General features: G+C 38.2%; 2 protein-coding genes across 4 annotated transcripts in view; one reads left to right on the forward strand and one right to left on the reverse strand.

Annotated features, from left to right (window-relative positions):
* MTMR7 (myotubularin related protein 7) overlaps positions 1–9,275 on the forward strand; it is a 95,012-nt gene extending 85,737 nt beyond the window's left edge. For both annotated transcript variants that reach the window (XM_060291397.1, XM_060291398.1), the window contains 6 exons: positions 104–229; positions 1,975–2,024; positions 4,102–4,302; positions 5,906–6,046; positions 7,383–7,509; positions 8,222–9,275. In XM_060291397.1, the coding sequence (XP_060147380.1) occupies positions 104–229; positions 1,975–2,024; positions 4,102–4,302; positions 5,906–6,046; positions 7,383–7,509; positions 8,222–8,584 (1,008 nt within the window). In that variant the 3' untranslated portion in view covers positions 8,585–9,275. The remainder of the gene's footprint in view (positions 1–103; positions 230–1,974; positions 2,025–4,101; positions 4,303–5,905; positions 6,047–7,382; positions 7,510–8,221) is intronic.
* A 7,896-nt stretch (positions 9,276–17,171) lies between these two features.
* The window catches only part of VPS37A (VPS37A subunit of ESCRT-I), a 38,472-nt gene continuing 36,955 nt past the window's right edge, over positions 17,172–18,688 (reverse strand). For both annotated transcript variants that reach the window (XM_030831888.2, XM_060291399.2), the window contains exon 12: positions 17,172–17,426. The gene's annotated coding sequence lies outside the window, so the exon portion shown is untranslated. The remainder of the gene's footprint in view (positions 17,427–18,688) is intronic.

Raw genomic sequence — 18,688 nt, forward strand, 5'->3', positions numbered from 1 at the left:
CGCCTGTAAATCTTTTTTTGATTCTTTCTGCGAGTACAAAGCCAAAGCTAATTCTGATGATGTTTCCTGTTGATAGCCATCCTTTGCCCATCCTGTTTTTCAGGCAGTTTCAGAGGAAGGGGCAAGTGTGCTTGTTCATTGTTCTGATGGCTGGGACAGGACTGCTCAGGTGTGCTCGGTGGCCAGCCTCCTGCTGGACCCTCACTACCGGACTCTGAAGGGCTTCATGGTGAGTGTGGCCGCTTGGCCACTGTCCAACGCACGCAGTGCCTGGACAGAATGGACCTCTCTTCTGACAACTATTGGCAACTTTTCCCCCTCCTCCTCAACATTATTTTTCTCTTAGTAGATCAGCATGATTAATTAAAGGGGAAAAGGTGAAATAGGCTCGGAATAAGAAGGTGAATTTCTGGGATTTTGGAACCAATTCAAATCAATGCTATTATAAATATAAAATATCTACTTAGCAGTTTGTAAAATAGTTTTATACCTCATTTGTATAAATATATTTCAAGTTTGATATATATTTTCAAGTTTGAGGTAACATGACTATAAAACAGAAAACACTTTCCAGAAAAAATATTTGGAGAAAAACCTTTCTATAGGAAAAAGTGATTTCACTTACTGCTTTTATATTTTAAATTGTCCTTCACAACTCTGGATATCCAGAGAATATTGAAAACTTTACAATGTTTTTGCATTCCTTACTGCAATTCTGGGTACATCCTCTCCTAGACTTTGCACCTTTTAGATGTGCATCAAAGCTTGACATGTTGCTTCCAACTGCAGAATATTTGTGTTAGTTGCCTGGAAGGGTGAAGCTTTGGCTAAGCCAGAACCAAAATCTTAAAGTGACTGCAGGGACTTCGTAGCGGCTGGGAGATTACTGGTTCCTGCCTCTTGAACCATGATTTGGTAGAAAGTGCTTCAGAGGATCCTGAATCCATGCTTGGGATCCTTTATCGAGTATTATCAGCTGACACTCTGGGGACAAGAGAGAAGTGGCAGGTTTCCACTCTTGGGCTTTTTCTTTCCTTTTGTTTTGAATGCGTCAGAGAACTTCCTATCGCCTGTGACAGCACTGAGACTTCAGGGTGACATTCCTGCTTCAGACCCCTCCCCTGGACTGAGGTTAGGGGCTGGAGTCCTTCATTTATGTCTGGAGAGTGGGGAGGCTGAGTCACACACCACCGGGCAGTTTGTCAAGGCCAAACTTCAACCAATCCTTACTTTTTTTAACGGAAAAGCTCTGGCTGTTTTAGAGCATTGGTGATATTGATGGTACTATCCTATAGTATTTGATTAAAAAGTTTTTTGTTTTTTTAATCCAGACAGTTTGAGAGTATAAACTCATGTTACCCCTAACTCCAAAGCAGGGCTGAAACTTCTAATATGTTCCAGGCCCTCATCATTCTAGAATTCTTCTAAAGTATACTGAAGATCACTGGAAAACATCCCTAATTGTTTCTTGTAAAACGGTTAGTATTTGCTATTATATTGACAAGCAGCATTGCCTGTTGGTTGAGAGTTGGGCTAGATGGGCTGTGGTGGTTTCTGGAGCTCGGTTATGAGGTGGCATCCACCACTTGCCAGTAGCGTGATCTTTGGTGAGTATTTAACCTCTCTTTCAGTTTCCCCCTCTCTAAAATGAGAGTGATGATACCTACCCCACAATGAAATGAGATCATACATGGAGCAATATGAACAGTGCTCACTGAAAGCACTCTGTGGGTGGTGGCATTACATCTTCATATGTCCACTCTTGTTTTTCCTATGGAAGGCTTTCAACTTTGCCCTCTGACATGCATCTGTATAGGGGTGGACAGTGAGTGAGTGTTCATGTGCAGGTTACGGAGGAGGGTGACTTCCGCTCCAAGAACCTCTGAATTCAGAATCCTTCAGAATTATTGGTGCTGGTCTCTTATTTTCCTTCATTTGCTTCTCTCCATGATATTTATATTCTATCTTGTGTAGGTATTAATTGAAAAGGACTGGATTTCCTTTGGTCATAAGTTTAATCACAGGTAAGAAATATTTTAAAATCTGTTGTAGTGAATGTTTAGGATAAAACAGATAATCTGTTTCTGAAGTTCTCAATTGAGTGGGGGAAAATACCCTTGTTTGCAGAGTTTCCTTGTGTACCTTATTCAGGAAGTTAAAATTTTGTTGAATATGTGTATCACAGATAAAAAAGTTCTAACTCGAGAGCGGTTGGTATTTACTGAGCAGAACTAACTAATATTAAGTTCTTCCAGAAGAGACAGAAGCTTGTTCATTAATCGACCTAGAAAGGATGGACTCTCCCTTCCTTCCACACACATTTGATTTACTAAATTATTACATTTTTGAAGTGCAGATATTCATTTTAAGCTGCACGTTGTGAAATGCCTGTGGAACAGTTTTTCTTTGATCTTCCACAAGGGGAGTTAAATTGGGCTTATCCTGCGGCATTTGTGTCCCAGGCGTCTCTGGAGAGCTAATGTAGGACAGCGGCCCAGGCTTTGAGCACAACAGATCCAGCCTTAAATCCAGGCTGTGGCATTTACTGTGTGGCCTTGGGCATCTGTCCTCTCTGAGCATTCGCCTCCCGTCTATTTAAAGGGGAGACCCTCCCTAATCCACGGGGTTATAGCAAGGCTTTTGAAACTGTATATGTGAATAGCCCAGCTCCTTGCCCACTAGCCCATCTACTGGGCTTTAAATAAACAGAAGCTACTGGCCTTATTTGGTTAGTGTGGATGGTAATGTCTGACTGGTGTTCTGGTGTCTCTGATCCCTGAATGTTACGTGTTGTAGCTGGTATGGTCTCGTCTTTTAGAGGTAAAATTTAAATTTAGGCAGTATGCTGATAATAATTTAGAGATTTTGATATACATTTTTGATTGTTTGAATGTTTTCCTAAAATAAATTCTCAATTTATGGAGCTGCCCATATTTATTTTTGTAAGTTTTTGCATTTAGCATTAGTTGAGCATTTATTATGTGGTTTTCTGGAATTCTATTTTTATAATTAATTATATTTCCCGGAAAGCAGTGATTCGATTTTACAAATGAGAAAATTAAAGCCCCCAAACAATTAAGTAACCTTACGATCAACTGTTATTTTCAATTTTGGGGGTTCCACCGACTGTCTGATAGGCACTTAGGATCTCTGAGGTAGAGGATCTGTGGCAGTAAGAATATAGAAATGGCTAATGTGTGTCTTGTGAGGAAAGAACATACTGGGCAACCCCTTTTTAAAGCGACCAAAGGTGAGTGGGACTAAACCTTTTGAGAGGTTTCCAGGCAGTTTCTAATGTTTCCACCCTGGAAAAAACTACTAAACCGATCCTTGCTCATTCCTACTCCTCAAGCTGATTATCCATGTCTGAGAAGATGAGGTTCTATATTGTTATTCTGTATTTGATGGTACCCAAATCACCCTTTTGGATTCTTTCTGAAATTCACATAATAGTGTAAAGGACGAGGCAGTCTTCGTTTAAAAATCAATACAAACATGAGGGAGGAGATTCCTGATGTACTCTTGAGAACAGTGATACGAGAGATATAAAGGTATATGGGAATCTGGTCACGTGGAAATAAATTGACAAGTTTTAACACTGGTCTAGAAATGGAAATATCCCTAGAAACTTGGGGAACCCGTTTTTTTAAAGCTGTCTCTCTTCCTCTTTTCTTCCCAACAAAACCATGCAAAAACGAAAAACTCTGAAGTTGCTTAGGCGTTTCTTCCCATTCTCCCCCCAGTCACTAATTAAAGTGGAAGATTTATTTCAGAAGTTCTGATGTACTTCGCACGCTTGAATGAAAGGTTGCTCTCTCCATAGAAAGACTCCTTGAATGCACTAACACTTTTCTTTTGTAATTATAACGTCAACATGTCCCTTCTCTGCCCAGACCTTCACTACAAAGTTTCTTTTGACATTAGAATTTAAAAAGTTATGTTTTTCCACTTCTTCTGCATTCCAGGTTTATAAGATAAGATGTTTAGGAACTAGGGTTGCTTCTATGATTGTTTTTGCATTTATAGCTTTCGAGTTAAAAAAAACAAAAAAAGAAACCCCCAAAAACCTTGCCGTAACGTCTCTCATACTTTGTTTTACAGATATGGCAACCTAGATGGTGATCCCAAAGAAATCTCTCCAGTTATTGACCAGTTCATTGAGTGCGTCTGGCAGTTAATGGAACAATTTCCCTGTGCCTTTGAGTTTAATGAGAGGTTTTTGATTCATATTCAACACCACATCTATTCCTGCCAGTTTGGAAACTTCCTATGTAACAGCCAGAAGGAGAGACAAGAACTCAAGTAAGTGTTTCAGTGTTTAATTTTTATCGAAAGAGTTTGTGACTGAGAATTTCAGATGGCCTTCCACAGTTTTGAAGACTGTTTTACCCACACATCTATACTGACAGAGTAAAGTTATTTTCTTTTTCCTGACGTCACTTTAACAGTTTAATGCCATCAGCTGACAAAGACAGGTACAAGTCCATTTTGCCCAGTTCCTGCCTAGCGTCCACAGACAGGTAGGTAGACTTCACGTACTGATAATGGAAAGGAAGCTTCTTGGAGTCAGAGAAAGCAATTTTTGCATTTAAAAGGAAAGAGACATCTTTGGCAGATATACTGTCATAAGAATTGCAAGTACAGTAGTCCCCCTTATCCATGGTTTCGATTTCCATAATTTCAGTTATCCAAGGTCAACTGTGGTCTGAAAATATTAAATGGAAAATTCCAGAAAAAAACGATTCATAAGTTTTAAATTGTGAGCCATTCTGAGTAGCACAACGAAATCTTGTGCTGCCCCTCTCCATCCTGCCTGGGACCGCCTGTTACTTACTTAGCTGTCTCGGTTATCTGATTGACTGTCGAGGTTAACACATTGCTTGTGTTCGAGTAACCCCTATCTTACTTAATAATGGCCCCAAAGTTCAAGAGTAGTGATGCTGGCATTTTGGATGTTCTTATTATGCCTAATTTATAAATGAAACTGTATCATAGGTGTGTATGTATAGGAAAACACAGTATACACAGGGTTCAGTACTGTCCACAGTTTCAGGCATCCACTGGGGGTCTTGGAACATATATCTCATGGATAAAGGTTGACTACTGTATAACAACTGGGAAAGTAAATTAGAAACTCAGGTCACTCTCTTATTCAAATTAAAACTGGATTGCTTTTTATTGAGAGGGAAAAAGTAGATGAATGTGGACGTTTTATAAAGTCAAAAACTTAACACAAAGTGACTTAAGAGCTGCAAATCAAAGAACATTTTTGAAATTTTTATAAAATGACTTTAAGTGTGATATATATAATATCGGATTTAATTTTGGAAATGATCAGTTCAAATAAGACTCTACTAGTCTATAGAGCCTGAATGGAAAGAAAATGACTTTTTCCAGTAGGTACTAGTTTGTTTTCTCTAAGGAACTTTAATTCCAATAAATCGTAATGATTTAAAAGTAGCAGAGTACATCCTTTAAGCTCACCTGTTTTCCTAGGTAGTTTTGTGATTAGTTGGGCCAGATTAGCAAAAGGGACAAATGTCATAGGAATTCAGTGAGGATTAAATGAGAGAAAATATGTGCAGCATTTAAATAGTACCTGGCAAATAATAAAAACCCAACGACTATTTGGGGAAAAATTCCAAAAAATTTCTTGTGGTTTTATTTTACACTCAGAGGCATCAAGCATCTTGCTGAGGCCAGTACAGATAGCAGAGGAGTCGAGACTGTTACAGAGCTCTCCTGCTGTACCATGAAGACACAGGTTGCAAATTTCCCTGCTAGAGAACAGGGACACCTGATGTTCAGATAACAGTTTTTGATCCCTTTCCAGCTTTAATATTACATGTCTACTATTTGTAAGAATGAAGATAAGCTATATTCAGGCTTATTTTCTTTTTAACAGAATTCAAGAAAGAACATACTCTTTATGGGCTCACCTGTGGAAGAATCGGGGTGACTACCTGAACCCTCTATTTAGAGATGATCCCAGTCAGACCCAGGGAACCCTCCATCTCCCCACGACGCCGTGCAACTTCATGTACAAGTATGTAAACCTCTAGGACCTTAACAAGTATGGCTATGAACTTAGATTCTGGCACTTTTTACCATTTGGAAGTTGAAGTGTATGAGCTTCAAGGCTTTTTTGGATGCAAACACACTGAAGGAAGATGCTTAAATATCTCATCTGGCATTTTTGCCAGTGTCTCCTCTTCTCTCTCTTTTCCCCCCTAAATGGGGAATTCTCTTTAGAAGTCAATGTTTTGTAGTAATGATATCCTAAAAATGTAAGTTCCAGTCTATTTAAAAGTGAAGGAGGGAGGGAGGGAGGGAGAGAGGACCTTAGAAGTTAAATGTGGAATCACAGGTTTAGGTAGTGATCATGACACAGCTTACCTTCAGGAATACTGTGGCTTTGGTTCCTGACCACTGCGAGAGAGTGAATACCACAATAACGAGTCACATCAGTTTTTTAGTTTCCCAGTGCATATAAAAGTTATGTTTACACTATACGGTAGTCTATTAAGTGTGCAACAGCATTACGTCTAAAAAACAATGTAACCATGTTATATACCTTAATTTAAAAACACTTTATTGCTAAAAAATGCTAACCATCATCTGAGCCTTCAGTGAGTAGTAGTAACATCAAAGATCACTGACCACCATAGTAAAGAAAACAATACTGAAAAGTCTTGAAATATTCTGAGAATTACCCAGATGTGACACAGAGACACAAAATGAGCAAATGCTGTTAGAGAAATTGTGCTGATAGACTTGCTTGGCACAAGGTTGCCACAACCTCCAATTTGTAAAAGAACGCCATCTCCACAAAGCACAGTAAAGCAAAGTGCACCTGTATTCTCATTTGCATTTCAGTATGCTTTACTGTGTAGGATAAAAAAGGGAGGATTTATTGCAAATGTAAATTTTTGGTGGTTGTGATAAAAACAAGCGAAAACCCTCAAATTTAAAAGACTCCCTTTGTGGCTGAAAGATTCTGCATGTTAATACAAACACTCATTTTCAAGTTGACTTCCAAACTAAGAGCCATTTTCTTAAGCCCAAAAAAGAAAGAAAATGGTAACATGTACTACCTTCAGTCTGTTTTAGAAAAATATGTTATGTGCCTACTAATTCAGTACCATCTGTACAAGTAGACTTCATGAATTTATTCTCCCTGAAAGAAGTCTACTGATTCAAGAAAATGAAAACGTCAACATGAAGTTATCGCCTTAGTAAAGTGGCTTTTTTGAGCCTGTGCTTTGCATTTGGTTATTATTAGGACGGTGGGACTGGGGGTTGAAAGATTCCTTAGAAGACTCGAGGATGTGGATATACAGATTGTGACCTGGTGTTTCATGAAGCGCTGCTGTCCTCTCTAGATTTTGGAGTGGAATGTATAACCGCTTTGAAAAGGGACTGCAGCCCCGACAGTCGGTCACAGATTACCTTATGGCTGTGAAGGAGGAAACCCAGCAGCTGGAGGAAGAACTCGAGGCCCTAGAAGAAGTAAGACACACTTGCTCTTGTTAACCGTATTTTGTGACGATCACTGCTCTGGGAAAGCCTCTCATGACTCAGGATGTGTGAAATGTAGCAACAGAGCCATTTCACATTTTTAGCTGGTGGGTAACAGGAAACACAGCCCCCAAAGGTGAGCACTTACCTATAGGCACTTGATACGTTTCAGACATCTGGCTTGGCTCGCTTCCTTGGTTTGCTTCGGGGATGATGAAAATATTAGGGAACTAGATGGTAGTGAATGGTTGTGTACCCTTGTGAATATACTAAAAACCACTGAACCGTACACTTTAAGAGGGTGAGCTACTTATATCTTAATTAAAAAAATTAGATAATGAACACCTCACTCCTAATTTTAAAAAAACGTATTTTGAGTTCACAGGATGAAAATCATTATGTAAAACCAGATAGATACAGAAAGAAGGATGCCAGGTGCTCTACCTATGCTACGTTTTCTGCATTTTATAGAAAACCTGTGCTAAGGCAGTGCCATCCTTACATTAGAGATGAAGAAAGCAAGCCTCACAGAATCTAATTATTTTGTCCAAAGTCATGAAGTCTAGTTTTCAACCCAAGTCCGTCTAAATCCCATGTTCTTAACATTATACCCAGCTGGAAGGTAATGAATACCTTTAGGCATGCATATACAAAAAAGATACATGATTTATGATCGTTCCCTGAAATTGTTGTTTCTTTTTAGAGGCTGGAAAAGATTCAGAAAGTCCAGTTAAATCGCACTCAAGTGAAGAGTAAGCAAAGTGAACCCAGCAGACACTCAGGGTTTTCTACCTCAGACAACAGCACAGCCAACACTCCCCAGGATTACAGCGGGAATATGAAATCATTTCCATCCAGGAGCCCTTCACAGGGCGATGAAGATTCTGCTTTGATTCTAACCCAAGACAATTTGAAAAGCTCAGACCCAGATCTGTCAGCCAACAGTGACCAAGAATCTGGGGTGGAGGATCTGAGCTGCCGCTCCCCCAGCGGCGGGGAGTGTGTGCCAAGTGAGGACAGCGGCAAGGACCGGGATTCAGACGAGGCCGTGTTTCTCACGGCCTGAAGGTCCCCCGTGGGGGGACACACAGAAACACGTTCCAGAAATAAGGGAACAGTGCAATTTCAAATGACAAAGTAGCCCAACAAATGATACAGGTCCTTGAGAATTATAAAATGTAGCAGTGAAAAGAAAAAAGCCCAACTTTTAGTTCCTTCAGGTGTTGAATAACAGGAAGTAGCCATTTCTTTTATCAAACAAGTATAAGGAAAATGATTCCCCATTTTGAAAATCATTCTAGACTGCGGAAGAAGTTTCATTCACCACAGAGCAATGACCTCTACCATCACCTGAGGTTATCAATGCAAATCTTCCTTGATAGCCTGCAGCTGGTCAGAAAGTGCCCTGACCTCTTCACACTTATCACTTCAGTCTTTCCCCTTATTTCACCTCCAGATGCATATTTTGTTTCCTAAAATATTTTGTTACCTTCCTTCCTGTTATCAGTATTTCTAATAATGGAACACGTTATAGCTAACAGACATATTTCTGTAACTGATGAGCTCTGTAACTGCTCTTATGCTTATCTTTCAGGTTTATTCACTTTAACGTTCTCTTAGGTAATATATTTTAAATCGTTATAATAATTTCGTTGCCTTTTCCTGGAATTTCATATGCTCCTTATTTAAAAAGCGCTAAGACTTACAACACACTTTTCTCTAACACCAGTGTACCACCTAATAAAGTAGAAACAACATTTACTCTCTGGGTCTTAAATATGAATTTGGATCATATTAACTTCTTGTTTAATAACAACCTTTTATTATTACTCCAGAGGCCACATCACCAGGACAGGGTGGGTCAGCCACCAGCCTGATCCCTGAAGTATGACTGTATAAAGTCACAGGGCACCATTTCAATGAGAGAAGATGTCACGTAAGAACTAGAGAATTTGGTTTTCATGTCTGTTTACCACGTGGAGTAAGTTCTGTCATTTGTTACCTTAGGAACCGTGTGACTGGTTAGTATTGTTTGATCGACGTTCTTTCTGCCTGCAGAGCCCACACAGCTGTCTCAGCCAGCAGCCCCGTTCATCAACAGAGTCCGGTCGGTCGGTGGTGCAGTCTGACCAGAGAATGCGACAAGGCGCAGGTTTGCCTAGCTTGGGCTCCCGAGGGGACGTGCTGCTGGCCCTGGAGTCCAGTCTGCCCACACCCAGGCAGAAGAGCTGAGCCATGGCGCCTCTGCTGTAGACTGTGGCTCCTGGCCCCTACTGACCAGAAAGCCTGTTCAGGAAGATGTGGGAGCTGCCTGAAATGGGCCTTCTCAGTCCTCCGCTGGCAGAAGACAGAGAGCCCCACCCGATAGGGAGGGGTGGTGAGAACACCTGGAAGCTGCATACCCCAGCAGTGCTTGAGCTGAGAAGTGAGTGGGCAGAGCTGACTGCCCTGAGAGCAAAGCCAGTGGCCCTGTTTGGCCAGGGAACCTGGGGCACAGGTTGACTTGAGACCACAAACAAACAGCGTTAGTGACCTTCGAGCTGCTTCTCCCACAGTGCCTGAGCAGGGAAACTCATCTGTAGCCCCACTTATTGCTGAAAACATGCATCAGCCTGCCTGACCAGGGAGCTTTACCAGAACACATGGGAAACTGCATAACCAATCCAACAGCCCCGTTTACAGTGGCAGTTGAACAGAGAGCACAGCCTGTGACTTTCCCTGTCTGCAGAGCAAGACTGGTGACCTGCACCTTCAGTGCACACTCCTGCCTGATTCAGGTCCCCAAACAATGAGCTGTGCAGGCCTTGTGTCCCATCCTGCTGCACCACCAGGGCAGAGAAGCTAATTTCATAGCCCCACCTAATGCTGAGTATAGTATCCAGTCCCAACTGTCTAGTAACATCACAGAATCCAAGCAACCATGAAGCCCATCCTACAGCCTCACTTGGGTGGGAGGGTAACCAAGCCAACAGTCCTACCAGGCTATCTCAGCCAATGACCCTCGCCTCCCCCTCAGTGCTCAAACAGATGCTTTGCCCAAAAATAGACCACCTAAGTACATAAAGCAAAAACTAGCAGAGCTAAAAGGAGAAATAAAAGCAATAAAGTAATAGTTGGGGACTTTAATACCCCACTCTAGACAATGGGTAGATCATCTAGGGAGAGAATCAATAAGGAAATAGCAAATTCGAACCACACTATATACCAAATGTACTAACAGACATATACAGAACATTCTGTTCATCAACAGCAGAATACACATTCTGAAGTGGACATGAACATTTTCTAGGATACACCATATGTTAGGCCACAGAACAAGCCAGTAAATTCAAGAAGATTGAAATCATACCAGGTATATTCTCTGACCACAATGGTATGAAACTAGAAATCAATAACAAGAGGAAAACTGGAAAAGTCACAAACATACGGAATGAAAACTCTCGTGAACAACCAATGGATCAAAGAAGAAATTAAAGGGGATATAAAGAGTATCTTGAGATGAACAAAAATGGAAACACAACAAAACAAAACTTACGGGATGCATCAAAAGCAATTCTAAGAGGGAAGTTCACAGCAATAAATGCCTACATTAAGAAGCAAGAAAGATCCCATATAAACATCCTAACTACGCCTTAGGGAACTAGAAAAAGAAGAGCTGAGCCTTAAGTTAGCAGAAGGAAATAGCAAAGATTAGAGCAGAAATAAATAGAGAGTACGAAAACAACAGAAAAGATTAACCAAACTAAGACTTGGTTCTTTGAAAAGGTAAACCAAGGAAAAAAGAAAGGACCCAAATCAACAAAATTGTAAATGAAAAAGGAGACATCACAACTGATAGCACAGAAATAAAGAATTGTAAGAGGGTACTATGCAAAACTATATGCCAACAAACTGGACACCCTAGAAGAAATGCAAAATTCTTAGAAACATACTATCAAGAGTGAATCAGGACAAAACAGAAAGTCTGAATAGACCAATTATAGTAAAGAGATTGAATTAGTAATCAAAAATCTCTCACAGAGGAAAAGCCCAGGACCAGAGGGCTTCAACTGGTGAATTTCACAAAACATCTTAAGAAAAATTAATGCCAGTCTTTCCCAAAAAATTGAAGAGGAGGGAACACTCCCAAAACTCATTTTATGAAGCCAGCATCACTGATAGCAAAGCTGGAAAAGAACATTACCAAAAAAGGAAACTACAGACCAATATCCCTGATGAACAGAGATGTAAAAATTTGCAATAAAATACTAGCAAATTGAAATCAGCAGCACATTAAAAGGATCATTCACCATGATCAACTGGGATTTATACCTGGCATGCAAGGAAAAAATTATCTGATTAGATGCAGAAAAAGCATTTGACAAAGTTCAACATTCATTCATGATAAAAACTCTCAACAAATTAGGTATACAAGGAATATACTTCAACATAATAAAGGCCAAAAGGGATAAGCCCACAGGTAATATCATACTGTTGAAAGGCTGAAAGCTTTTCCACTAATTTCAGGAACAAGATAAGGGTGCCCACTCTGACCACTTCTACTCAACAAAGTAGACCACAAAGTAGACCAAAGTAGAAGGAAAAGAAACAAAAGGTATCAGAATTTGAAAGGAAGAAGTAAAACTGTCTCTGTATGTAGATGACATGTTTTTATACATAGAAAATTCTAAAGACTCCACGAAAAAAATCTGTTAGATCTAATTAACAAATTCAGTAAAGTTGTAGGATACAAAAGCAACATAAAAAGTCAATGGCATTTCTATATACTAACAATGAAATTATCTGAAAAAGAAGTAAAATGATCCCATTTACAAGAGCATCAAAAACAATAAAATACTTAGGAATAAACCTAACCAAGGAGGTGAAACATCTCTACTTTGAAAACTACAAGACACTGATGAAAGAAATCAAAGAAGACACAAATAAATGGAAAGGCATCCTGTGTTCATGGATTGGAAGAATATTGTTAAAATGATCATACTACCAAAAGCCATTTATACATTCAGTGCAATTCCCATCAAGATTCCAGTGGCATTTTTTAAAGTAGTAAAAACAATCCTAAAATTTATATGGGACCACAAAAGACACGGAATAACCAAAGCAATACTGAGAAAGGAGAATGAAGCGGGAGGCATCACACTTCCTGATTTCAAGCTATCCTATAAAGCTATAGTAATCAAAACAGTATGGTACTGGTATAAAAACAAATAGATCAATGGAACAAAATTATGAGCCCAGAAATGAACCCAAGCATATATGGTCAACTAATATTTGACAAGGGAACCAAGAATACTCAGTGGAGAAAAGATGGTCTCTTCCATAAATGGTGCTGCAAAAATTGGATAGTCATATGTAAAAGAATGAAATGACCACTATCTTATACCACTACCCAAAATGAACTCAAAATGATTAAGACCTAAATGTACAACCTGAAACCATGAAACTACTAGAAGAAAACAGAAAAAAGGCTCACCGGCATGTGTCCTGGCAGTGATTTTTGGATATGACATCTAAAGCACAAGCAACAAAATAAAAAATAAGTAAGTAGAACTACATCACATTAAAAAGCTTCTGCACAGCCAAAGAATAATCGACAAAGTGAAAAGACAACCTATGGAATGGAAAAACATATTTGCAAACCATATATCTGACAAGGGGTTAATATTCAAACTATATAAAGAACTCATACAATTCTACAGCAAAAAAAAAAAAATCCAATTAAAACATGGGTAAAAGACTTGAGTAGACATTTTTCTCAAAGAAGATATATAAAAGGGTCAACAGGTATATGAAAAGATGCTCAGCATCACTGGTCATTAGGGAAATGCAAATCAAAACCAAACCATAATGAGATATCACCTCACATCTGGTAGGATGGCCAACATCAAAAAGACAAGCAATACGAAATGCTGGTGATAATGTGAATTTAAGAGAACTCTTGTGTACTGTTAATGGGATCATAAACTGGTACAGCTACTATGGAAAACAGTACGGAGGACACTCAAAAAATTAAAAATAGAACTACCATATGATCCAGAAATTCTACTTGTGGGAATACAAAGTAAATGAAAACACTAATTCGAAAAGGTAATCTGTACCCCTTCATGTTCATAGCAGCATTATTTAAAATAGCCAAAACATGGAAACAACCTAACTGTCCACCAGCAGATGAATGAATAAAGAAGCACACACACCATGGAATAGTATTCAGACATAAAAAATGAGGAAATTCTGCCTTTTGCGACAATGAATGGGCCTTGAGGGCATTATGCTAAGTCAGAGAAAAACAAATACTGTATGATTTCACTTATATGTGTAATCTAAAACAAACGAACAAACCAAAGTTAGAGAAAAAGAGATCAGATTTGTGGTTAACCTGAGGTGGAGGTGGGGTTGGGGAATTGGAGAAAGGTGGTCAAAAGGTACAAACTTTCTGTAGCAGGGAATACCTTGTTAATGATACTTAGGATAAGTTGTAATAGCTTTTGCATTTTTATAACATAACTCACTTCATACCACTCTTGTAGTTGATTATCAACTCTAGAAACTTCTTTGCCTCATGTTGAGGATGAGACTTTAATTTCTTCCATTTGGCAGTATACATCTACAAAAATAAATAACAAATTAAAAAAAATAACACAGTAACTATAGCAAACAGAACTATGCATTTATTTTAAAAAGCAAATACTATAAATCTTTGATATTTTAAAATTTAGTTCTTTAATGTGAATGTTTTCCACATCAGACACAAAATTTTTTTTCAGCCCCACACCAAATATTTTACAAAACATAATTTAAGCATATGTTCATTTAGACTACTTATAAGTTAACCTAACACTGAAATGTATTTAAAAATGGTTACCTTTATTGCTTATTAAAACTTTATTGTGCTGGACAGAGCCTTAAAAGAGCATGGCCAATCCAACAAGGCTAAAATCTCTAACAGTATATTCTCATTTTAAATCAAACATCGATCAAGGAACTGTTTTATTTAGAGCAGTTGGTTTAAACCAATGTAAAACTGACTCAAGACAGATTACTTCCCAACTAGTAATATTTAGCGCTCAAGTGATTTATTATTGATTTTCTGGAAAATTTAATAATATGAAGTAGGTAAGCATTTTGATCATGACTCAGCAGTCAACAAAGCAACTTTTTTAGAATAAAGGAAGGTGAAGAGAAGGGAAAACCTGGCATAGGTTTTTATTCTTTAAGAGCACATGATTAGTTTACTTTCCGTAAAAATGAATCTGAGCTGTCCTTCAATTTAAGCACATATGAATTATGATCAGACTTACCTGTCAATCTCTATTTCAATATAAATTTCCTAGTCTAGAATTATTCCTAGAAAATCTTCCAACTTTGAAACATTATGTTTAGCACGTATCACATTTATTCAGAAAACTTTCTTCTATTTTTGAGATGTTAGCCTTTAAATTTCTACCCGTGACAAACCCCTACTCTGAATTATCTAATAACTCCTCAGCTTTTCTGTACTATTGTGACTTCCATCTAGTCTTCTATTATGTGTTAAAGTAAAATCAGAATCTGCTTTGGCAGGCTTTTTTTTCTTCCTCTGGCACTGTTTCTCCAATATAGCCAATTTTAAGAAGAAAATAATACATCCATAAGATTAAAGAAAAGTCACTAAAATTTTTATTGTAGTAACAGAACCAAAATGCATACATATTCAAATGCAGACTATTGTCCGTCCTGGATGACTTATATGACCTATTATCTGACCTGATTTGTCGGTTAAATGTAGGTAATGATGATCAGACTCCTCTTATTAATGACTGGGTTGTAAGGAGGTTATCTAAAAAATTAATTTTAAAAGGAGAAACCAAGGTATGTTAACTGGTACAGAATGAAACTGGGATAGTTCAAGTTTAAAGAATAAAAAACATTGAGATGAATTACTTATGTGATTATGTAGAAGAGATCTACTATATAAGAAAATGACTCTTTTTTTTTTTTTTTTTTTTTTTGGTGAAGGAAAAGGTAGATAAGTACCTAAACATCTAGACCATGTTTGAGTCATCGTTGTATAGTATTTCCACAGCGCCTCATTCTTAGTAGGGGCTTAATAAAATTAGGAGATCAAATGAATTAATGGCTGTGGTCTGCTGGCCTCTTGTTCTGGGCTCAGCCTGGTTTCTCAGAAAGCTTCCTGATTGTTTGCAGAAGATTGGGACTACCGTGTCCTCCACTGTGGTGACTGCTGGGAAAGCTGAAGCTTCTGTGACCACTACAGTAAGGAAAGGTTCCTGAATACCCAGAAGACTGCCACAAATTTGCAACACTTACCTCAGTTATCTCATCTACACATCCAGAATAATAATACCTTCCTCGTCTGGTCATTTTGAAGATTAAATGGCATGCCCTTAGCACAGTACCAGGAAGACAGGTGATTAAAAAAAGTTAATTTCTTTACCCAAATTATATCTTTATAGTCCGTGTGAATACTTGCCCTTCCACACACACAGACTAAGTATTAAGTATTATTCAAGTCTAAGAAAATTTTGTTTTTCCTAAAGTTCTATTGCTAAAACATGTATAGAAAGAAGAATAAAGAAAAGAAAACACCTGTACCGTATGCTGGTGTTTGGAATGGCAATCATACTGTGATGAAGTTTAAATAAAAATTGTCATTAGGCTGTTCTGTGATCTGGATACTCTACCAAGCCTCAGATATCTAGTTCAAGATTTTCTACTTAATTAGCTTTCACAGCTACCCATAAAATATATTCATTCTGTAACGTAGTATAAAAGCAAACTGTTTAACACAGTACAAGTTAAAGCGAAAATCCAATTAAATTAATTAAAAACTAGACTGCCTAAAAATTAATATTAATTTATTATTAAAGCTTTTCTGTTATGAAAAGCTAACACAGTAGAGGTCAGAAAAATTCACTGACTTTTGTGTGTTTAAATTTACTATTTATTAACAAAAATATCGTTTTAAACTTCAACATGAGGAACTTAGCATATCCTTATCTAACCACAAACCCAGCAGATACTTATATTTACAAAGTTAGCATGAGGCAACTCCCTGGTGGTCCAGTGGTTAGGACTCTGCGCTTTCACTGCTGAGGATGCGGGTTCAATCCCTGATTGGGGAACTAAGATCCTGCAAGCCGCGCGGTGTGGCCAAAAAAAAAAAAAAAAAAAAAAAGAGTTACTATGAAAGTTTATGTTGGACTATTTTAAATGAAACACAGTTTTTTCTATTAGGTAAAATATTTATTTACCTGTATTGCCTCTTAAGTGCAACTTTAATTTTAAAAATAAGACAACAATAAGTAAAAAACGCTGGTTTACTCTTTTGATTTATTGTATGAATTAAAAGTTACTTCCTTGAGACGGCACATTGGCAGGTTTGGTGTTTCCTGACACTGAATATTTAAAAACAAATTATTTCTGAAAGTTTTATCATACGGAAAGAAACAGGAAGAATAACAGTTTTTCTACAGTTGAAATGGTAATTTTTCAAAAAAGGTTGAGAGGAAAAAATCGAAACCATTCTTGATAAAGCAATGAGGCAGTTTCAAATTAAAATTACAAATTTAAATGAAGTAATTTTATAAAATATTGAAACTAGTTAAAATTACATGCATAGGTATTTAATCAATAGTAAGAGAGGAACAGCAGTGGAACTTAAATATGATAGGATTTATCAACAACAAATAAACATTTTTAGTGCAAATAGTGCAGAAAAATTTCTCAAAGCAAAGATCATAGCAATCATTCTAATCTGTACAAAATCAGTCTCAGTTCTGTATACAATCTATATAGTGTATCTATGAATTCAGCCACTGTAATGAAATGCCAATTTGCAAATCATAAATATAAATGTGCTTAGTCTTGTGTCCCATTCCTCTCTTGGCAGTTCATGTTTTCAGGAAAATCTGAAAAGAAAAGAAAATCAAAACCTAAGATTTAATTTAAGATGATAAATTAAGATTTACCTAGAAGAAGATAATCTGACTATGAGGGAAAAGAGGTAGGGAAAGGATTCTAGCATGCTCATGTCAGTAAGCAATTACTCAGTGCCCACTTACTTCTCAACCTTGAGAAATGCATAGTTGATATTAAAAATCAACCCTTACCCTCAGGGATTGACAGTCTGATTTGTAAAATAAAACAATTCAATGTTGCTACTAATGTTAAGGAGAACTAGATTGAGAAAAGGGGCAGAGAGTTTGAATGGGGGTTGAGAAATGCCTGTCACTTCCCTCCCTGTAGCCTGATCCCTTTTAAGGGAACCTCCCATGCTCCCTTCTCAAAGTCTACTCCTTTAGCCCAGCAGAGCGGGCAGATGAACACAGGACACCAATCTCTAGGTCAAACTGCTGAGGTCAGGATGCACACTGTCTATGCAGGGCCAGTCTCTTTCCCTGAATTTGTGGTGAGACCCTTGTCAGTCTCCACTGGCTGTTTGGACTGTCATGATATGATCAAGCCTGTGGGTAGCAAAGAAAGCTCTCTGAAGAGCAAGTGAGAAAGCACATGGGAGTGAGAGACAGAAAAGAAGAGAGATGCAAAAATGAAAAACAAGCAGTCGTGGGAAGGGTCTAAGAGGAGCTGCTTTGGTTACTGATGGCCTCATGTCGTGTTTTCACTCCCAGGTGACTGAGGTGTACTTTTCTGCATTTTGGCTCTGTTTCCCTGCGTTATCCAGTAACACAAGCTTTTAAAGTTGTTGAGGTGGGAGCTAGTCTTTGCCACCAGGTCATTCCTAAAACAAGATGGAGAGGAAAACAGAAGAGTGTCCTGAGATCAGGTGAGAGCATGAACAAAGATACGGTGGTAGAAAAAACAACATGACATGAGAGAACATAAGGGGAAAATGGAAAATTAAAATGGATGATCTAAAATATAAGTGAGAGAAATTTGGCATTTCTCATCCCTAGGGGTTCATTGCAGGTCCTGGAGCAGAGAGATGTTATCACAGAGTGGTATTTTAGGAAGATCATTCTGTCAGTGCTGAGCAGGAAGGAGAAACCCTAAAGTCAGAGGACTGGTCAGAAAGTTATTGGAATAATCCTGATGTGAGATGGAAAAGAGACAGAGCAGAAATTCATTTTAAAGGAAGAAATGACAAAAGAGACTACTGAGGAATATGTCAACTAATATGGTATACTCCCCACACCAGCTGAGAGAAAGGAAC

Source organism: Globicephala melas, chromosome 21 (assembly GCF_963455315.2).
Source record: "Globicephala melas chromosome 21, mGloMel1.2, whole genome shotgun sequence".
Taxonomy (NCBI): Eukaryota; Metazoa; Chordata; class Mammalia; order Artiodactyla; family Delphinidae; genus Globicephala; species Globicephala melas.